General features: G+C 37.1%; 1 protein-coding gene across 1 annotated transcript; it reads right to left on the bottom strand.

Annotated features, from left to right (window-relative positions):
* Window positions 1–2597: 2597 nt before the first annotated feature.
* On the bottom strand, window positions 2598–7300 carry LOC122079638 (uncharacterized protein YuxK). Its single transcript, XM_042646263.1, has 3 exons — window positions 6604–7300; window positions 5813–5980; window positions 2598–3068 (listed from the first exon to the last, which is right to left on the bottom strand). Exons 1-3 carry the CDS (start codon window positions 6878–6880, stop codon window positions 2845–2847), a joined length of 669 nt encoding a protein of 222 aa, XP_042502197.1. The 5' UTR covers window positions 6881–7300; the 3' UTR covers window positions 2598–2844.
* Between the last annotated feature and the right edge of the window lie 361 nt (window positions 7301–7661).

Consider the following 7661-nt stretch of genomic DNA (forward strand, 5'->3'; position numbering starts at 1 on the left):
AAATGCCTCTTTCTTTCTTGTTCGTTTCTCATTTCCTTTTCAAATTCAAGGTCAGTGCATCATTTAGTTTGACTATGATTTTATTGTTGGAAGACCAACTTTTCACATTTGATGAATTTTTTTATGAATATATATATATATATATATATATCATTTTACTATTAAAAGTACGTACTCCCTTTCTTTGGTTTACTTTTTCAAAAAAATAAAAAGACCATTGACCTATAAAATGAAATAAAAAACTTTCTAAATGACAAAAAACCCCCTCTAAAAAAAAGATAAAAAATAATAATAATAACCCACGTGGGCATTCTTGCTATTGCTCCTCTTAAATCTCTCTCTCTCTCTCTCTCTCTCTCTTTAATTATTTAAAAAAAAAAAAATCTCACTAATCCTATTCACTCCCTCCCCACTTTTAATTATCTTTCACTCATGGCTTTATTTGGGGAAGTGAGAATCATAAAACGTGGAACTATTTTGTCTCTTAATTTATTATTATTATCATAATCATAAACCAATTTCATTTATTTCTCTCTCTCTCTCTCTCTCTCTCTCTCTCCCCGTATCTAAATCTCTCTATAATTATTTTAAAAAAAAATCTCATTCATCCTCTCATGTTTCTCTCTCCTCACTCTCCATAATTATCTTTCACTCATAACTTTATTTGGGGAAAGTGGGAATAATAAAACGTGAAATTGTTTTGTTCTTTAATTTATTATTATTATAATCATAAATCAATCTCATTTATTTCTATCCATTTCTTGTAGAGAGAAAACGAAAGGTTCTGTAGAAGAGGGAATGTTAAACAAAGAAAACAAAAGGTTTTGTAGAGACTAGAACAAAGAAGAAAGACGATAACAGATTGAATAGGGATCCAGATCCTCTCCATAGAGGGGGCATCGCCCATAGAGCCATGATAGCATGACACGTGGATAGATAACAGCCAACAGTAAAACACAGATCTCTTTTTTCACCCACTTCAACCCTCAAGATATCACCTATCATTTAAAAAAAAAAAAAAAAAAAAACAAAAACAAAAACCAACCACTCAAGAGATCAAACCCGATGCCTTCAGTACCCAACTCAAGGAATTAAATTAAAAGAAAAACAAATATTTTCCCCTCATCCCACACGACTTATCATCGAAAGCACGAAAGTGAAGAACTTGGATTTCCTCCACCGAATCCATTTTCAAAGGCATGAAAGCTTACCTCAACTACAAGAATCCTACTGACGAACCTGAACTTTGGGAAAACCTTGACCACCCGAATCAGTTCTCTATGGAATCTATTGCCAAAAGACTCGACAACAAACCAGAACAGGCATGTAGGATGTTGCTTTTTTGCTATTGGTAAAGATAAGAAAGCAAGATCAGAAAGCAGTTTGGAGGGAAGCATGACAAGAAGGCAACATTAAAACTTGTCTTCCGGGGCTAGAACCCCATTAAAATAACCAAAAATAAGGTAAGCAGTTTGGAGGAAAGCAAGATAAGAAAGCAAACTAGTCCGAGCATGAGGAATGTTGTTTTCATCTTTTCATATCCCATTCTTGGAGAAGTACCATTCAGAATCAGGATTTCATCATATATGAGACCTGATAGAACAATAGGTCTCATGACTCGAATCTTTGGTGACTTGATCAAGAGTCTCAGGTCAAAATGCGAACTACTTCAAAAAGTTAGTGTCAACTAAAAGTCTCCCCCACCCCCACCCCCACAGCCACAGCCACACCAACACCAAAGTCATTTGTTCCAAAAAGTGGGACTAATCCCACATTAATCATGCAAAAGATGAAACCCTGATCTCACAGCTTCTTAAACTCTGGCGATGTGTGCTACTGTGTATCATCTATGGCAAGACCAGAATGGAAGAATCTTTTGAGTTTCGGATAAGCCTTCAAGTAACCCCAGGAATCTGATTCTTTCGGACATTCAGCTCAAAGTTAGAAGCTCTAAGAGCGAGGTGGATGGCAATTATAGATCATGGTCGGTGTTTCAGATTTGGATTGATTATGGGTTCTCTAAAGCAGTTGATTTTTTTTTATTCGAAGAATACATTACCTTCATCAAAGAACACACTAGAGCTCCTTGGGAAGCTTTAATGGCAGTTGAAGCAGATTCATTATTTGAGAAACCAGTTCAAACCAGTTCCGTGACCTAGCATTCAAATTTGAAGAAGGGAGAATAACAGGCTGACTTCTTATCTAGGATGCAGAACTCAGAAGTCCAAAATTTTGTTACTGCAGATAACATACCTGATGGATCTCTTTAAGCCATTAACTAGAGATGCCTCTGTGAATAGATATCTCCGAATGTAATTTGCTGTAAATTCCCCTTTTATCAATATAATTATTTCCTTGAAAATAAAAAAGAAACTAGAATGATGCCTGGGAGTCTTTCAATGAATGGTGTGTGGTCTGTGGGGTTTAAAAACTCCTTGGTTTCTGCAACTTTTCTTGAAGCTGCCTCAACCAAATGACAGAACCATTATATTGAATCAATTAGATTCTAAGGTGCAGAAACTGGTTGTAGGTCCAAATTCTCGCTGCTTCCTGATTGACCACAATCTACATATATGATATACAAGGTGCAAATCAAATTTCAAAACCATGCAAATGTTTTTATATTGATTCTTGGAACTGCACAATCTTACTATATTCAAAGGTTGAACAAAGAATGAGGAATCTCATTAACAGTTACCAGAGGGAAGGCTGAAGAATTAAGGTCCAAACACGGAAACTGCAACTGCAACCTTGTTAGATTGGAGCAAATTACAACAGCCATATGATTCCTATCTAGCATTTCTTCCCAATCAATCTGTGGCCTGCCTGTTTTCGTAGGACTAATTATAACTGCATTTTATTCCTATAAATTATTTCTTCCCTGTCAATGAAGCGTTCAAGCATCTCCTGCTCTTGCAAAACTATGCAATCTTCTTCCTTCCCAAACCAGTTGTAGCGTCGCTTAGCGATGTAGTCATAGATTGCATCCCTCAATGGAGTGGGGATTATCAGCAGGGCACTCAGAGCTGAGTATGGCATTGGGAGGTGTGATGCAACTTTCAGTGCAGCTGCACAATCACAAGAACAAAGGAATACAAACTTACATTTCTACACATTGGCATAACCTACAAAGGTGGAACTCTTTGCAAGGTGTTTAGCATAACATAAATATTTTGCATGTAAACCATGAAATTGAATGTCCTCACTTGATGGGAGGACATCCTTAAATTATGTTAAAAAAAAAGGGCATACCCAGTACAAAAGGCTCCCGCCACTGTGGCATCCGGGGAGGATCATAATGTACGCAGCCTTAACGCAGCTTTGTGAAGAGGCTGTTTCCCTAATTGTAACCACTAGGTTGCAATGGACATCCTTAAATTATGTTTAATAGTTTAATTGACTATAAATTTCATCTACAACATAAATTACCTCTAGGCTCTAGCATGCTCTATTGTTGCTTGAAAAAACATACCACCAGAGTTAAAATCACTCCTATCAAAAAATCTTGGGCAACAGCTTTCCCGTTGATAAACTTTATTAAAACAGGAGAGACATACAGAGGGGAGGGGGATTGCAAATGGCTAAAGAATACATGTTTTAGTATACAACTTTTTTATGATATGCACTTGATTCAGAGGACATTGTTCAGTTATGTCTACGAATGTAGTTGGAACAAAATTCAACAATAAAATAAATAACCTCTAGTGATAGACACTTAACAGATAAGGAAGAGAAGATCTGATACTAAACCCATCAAACAAGTCTTGGCCAACAGTTTCCTTGTTAAAGTTCTCTTCCCCTGGTTAATATGACAAAACCTTATTAAAGCATGAGGGAAAGGAAATATAATGAAGAGTGGAAAGAACAAACAGGAGTTCCCTTGATTCTTCAATCATCTGTTGCACTGTTTATTCTTCTGACATCCAGTTAAAAAACAAACCAATGAATCTGAGTGTTATTTCTTTCCACCACTCACCACTGCAGAGTCTTAGGATCAAGCTGATATATCATACACGAGGCATTTTTAATAGCTACCAGAGCAAGCTTACTAATTATTAGCTGGCTTGCCTTGTACAACTCGTCAACCAAGTCTATGAATTAATGGTCAAATACTACTTTCCCAGCTTCCCTCAGGAAGTCCAATAAGTCCCAACTACTTTTCTTCTTCAATGGTTGTGCTCAAGCATCCTTCAAAAATCATTTCAGCAACAACATGTGGGTAATGGGTTTGATGCATTATTCAGATTATTAAGAATATAGTACGATAGTAATGGATTGTGATAAAGTACCATAATAATAAATGTAGAAATAGATACCTTCTTGTTAAGAAGATAATGAATGTTTGGGTTCATTCTTTCAGGGTGGGCAAGTTCTAGCATGCCCAACTGACAGAATGATTTGGTTTAGCTATAGCTTATTCTAAGCAATGGAATGAACAGGCTTCTGTCAATCGATATTCTGCCCTTGTTTGAGAGGAAATGCTATATCAACTTCATCCCATCCATCAGGAAATTCTATCTGGAAACGCAAAGTTTGTGACTGAAGATTATAGAAAATTGGCTAGAAAATCACCCATACTCAGGTTTTCTTATGCTAAGTTCATAGAGAATATAGTTTCTTTAGCAGTATCAAGATATGGAGTTCAACTTTATTTCCCTATGTTGAACAAAAGTGGAAATTTTGTTTCTTCGATGAAGAATGGCTAATGGAGGAATCCTAATAATGTAAGAGCTAGTTCAACGAAGAACCAACCCTACAGTAGGATCGATGCATTGTCTATCAATGGAGATTTTCAGCAACAAACCATAGAAATACTGAATCGTTGCAGATCAGTCACAAAATTGATTGGAATAAAATAGAAAAATAGAAAATAGAAGAAGATAGAAGAAATGATAGATGGATTGAGCCTCTCACCCACTCAAGGAATCTCTCCCCCACTGCATCTCACAGCATTCATGGCATAAAACCAACTCTCTTTTTTTCCATTAATCAACTTGTCCAAATTACAATAGGCTAACCTTTAAATAGCCTCAACAATTCCTTCAAAACAGAAGGTTACAAAATAGGAAACAGAAAAAAAAAGAAGGAAAGTAACATGGAAAAAGAAACTAATCCTAACTAGAACTTTCCTAAAGCTTAAACTAGCTATTCGTTTAACAAGAAAACACAAAAGAAACTAGCTAATTGCTTACTACATAAACACAGAAAAAGAAACAAAATCTTTGGACAAAGGAAGTCTTCTAGGAGTCTGCATCGATAGCTTGCTATACAAGACAAACCAGCTATACAAGACAAACCAGAAATTAGAAACTTATTGAAACTAACCTAAATCATATCTTAAAATAGGAAAATGGGGACCAAAATCACTATTCAAGTAAACAGTGCCACATGAACAGTATGTAAACAGTAACTTGTGAAGGGTAATTTCTGGATTTAATTTGTGTCCTACTCTTCTTCATGCTTTTTTTCTTTTTTTCATTCTAAACCCAATTAAAGTTTTTAATTGGACTCAACAAGTATTAGCCTGCTGTTCTAGGATCATGATGTTATAGAAGGTTGAAGATTTGAGCATAGCACCTACAAATAATTAGCAATGCAAGTTAGCCTTTTGCCGTTCCACCAGCTACATATGAAGCTGCTTCCAAAAGGAAACTTCACACATGAAGGCACACAATTTCTTTTTCAATTGATTTTTTTTTTTCCTTTTGTCAGAATTTGATTCAGATGGAGAAACTAAGAAAGAATAACATTTTAAAAGGTGGGAACTATATATACTGGGACAGGAAAAACAAAGGAGTGTAGAAGTGCAGACCAGTAGATGCTTGATGGTATAAACCAGGTCCTTCAATGAACAAGAAACGGCGTAGAACGTCCTCACGATCAAGACCACACAATTTTAAGTAGGGTTCAGCAGTCTTGGACTGAAGGCAACAAAACTTTATCTTCTTATGCTTGTCTACTTTGATCACCCACTTCACCCCTGCAACAAGAATAACGACTAAAGACTATAACGGAATGACAATTTCAAAAATTCCTGGATTATAATGTATGATGTGTGAAAAACATAGTGAATGCACAAGCGCGCTCAAAAGTAACGAGGGTCCAAGTTGCAACCCAAACCAGGAGCACTGCAGACCTGGGAGAAAAAGGAATGGGGAAAAATGGAAAAATTTAAGAGTTTACAATGGAAACATGCCAAAAACTGGAGGAATTAACTGGAGAATTAGTGATCAGAAGAAACCCTGGAAGAACTTTGATCATTGATAATGAAGGAGAGAAAGAAAGGCATCAAAAACTGAAGTGATAACAGAAGTGAAGAATCTGGGTCTTCTAATTCTCGCATGGATCATACTACGACACAATGATACAGCAATAAAATCATTCAGATACAAACCCCCAAAGATACTTCCATCTAATAACATGATCAATTATAACTTTGCAAGCATCGAAATCAAAAGAAGGAATAATTTTATGAAAGGGGAAAAAAAAGGGAAACGAAAGCTTAACGATTCGTTCACGAGGTTTAGTTGTTTTCTGGTGAATGAATATGAAATCAAACGATTCTCATTTACAGAAATGAAGATAAAATACTAATAGTTGTACCTCCGTGGCAGAGATGACAGACCCCATCATAGATAACGACTCCAGGCTGAAGAAGGGTTGGAGCTGCCGCAGTTGCCGATGGAGGGGAATCGGCTAAGAGAATGCCCTCATTTGAGAAATGAGCAGCAGCATTTGCAGCAGCGTTAGTGGACAAATAGAAGGAAGAAAACAGAGAAGATGGGATTCTCGTTACGGGGTAATAATTAGAGGTTGTGGAAGCCGTCCTCCAACTCGAAGCTTCTCTCCTAAGCATCATCATCGCCGCCATCTTTGTCATGCTTTGAATCTCTCAGACTCTCAGAATTCCTCCTCAGATCATTTACAGCTAAATGCAGCTGCGACCATTTTGTTCAAAAATCATGAATCAATAGGCGCGAGTGGAGTATAGCGTTTCAAGTTTCGTAGGGAGGAGGGCACTTCGGAATTGGGAGGTTTAGTTCCAGAATGAAGAGGAGCATGGGACCCAAATATGAAGGGACCCACTTGAGTTATCTTTCCCGCTTAAAATGATCCACGTTGATTACGTCCTCGAATTTCGACCTTCTGATGTTTTGACTCTGTTTTTAGGTCTTCGATATCGTAGAGCCCACTATCGAAGGGCCTACGAGCCCAAAAAGTGACCAGAAAAGGCTGGCCAAAGATCTCAGCCCATTCCAAGCTAATCCAAGCTTCTACCCAAAAAATGAAAAATGCTAATCCAAGTACACCCCTTAATCCAAGCCTAAAACGGTGTCTTGGTTTGGGGTGAAACATGATTTTGAACCATAGATAATCTCTAGTTTTGCTAAACTCTTAGTTTTACGGAAAAAGGTTCTTTGAGCTGCCGGGCAGGATGCACTAATATTTCTTTGTCTATTTCACCCCTCACATGAAATGACCTCATTGACCTCCAATGTACGATAATGTCTTGTAGCACTTCATTGATGTGCTCCTCTATACCGCTTAGTGAGAGAACCCTCTCTTTCTATCTCTCCTCCTCATATGAAATGACATATCTGCCCTTTATTTCCAAAATCATAACATCACCTTCTTCTGGACTGCTTGCTGAAAGAGCTCTC

The sequence above is a fragment of the Macadamia integrifolia genome, chromosome 5, assembly GCF_013358625.1.
Source record: "Macadamia integrifolia cultivar HAES 741 chromosome 5, SCU_Mint_v3, whole genome shotgun sequence".
Taxonomy (NCBI): Eukaryota; Viridiplantae; Streptophyta; class Magnoliopsida; order Proteales; family Proteaceae; genus Macadamia; species Macadamia integrifolia.

Excerpts from the sequence above, each read along its gene's own strand:
- LOC122079638 (XM_042646263.1), bottom strand. The coding sequence starts at position 6,880 with ATGACAAAGATGGCGGCGATGATGATGCTTAGGAGAGAAGCTTCGAGT. Across the intron at positions 5,981-6,603 it reads CTGTCATCTCTGCCACGGAG|GGGTGAAGTGGGTGATCAAA; the intron begins GTACAACTATTA and ends TTCTTGTTGCAG. Across the intron at positions 3,069-5,812 it reads ATACCATCAAGCATCTACTG|CTGCACTGAAAGTTGCATCA; the intron begins GTCTGCACTTCT and ends GTGATTGTGCAG.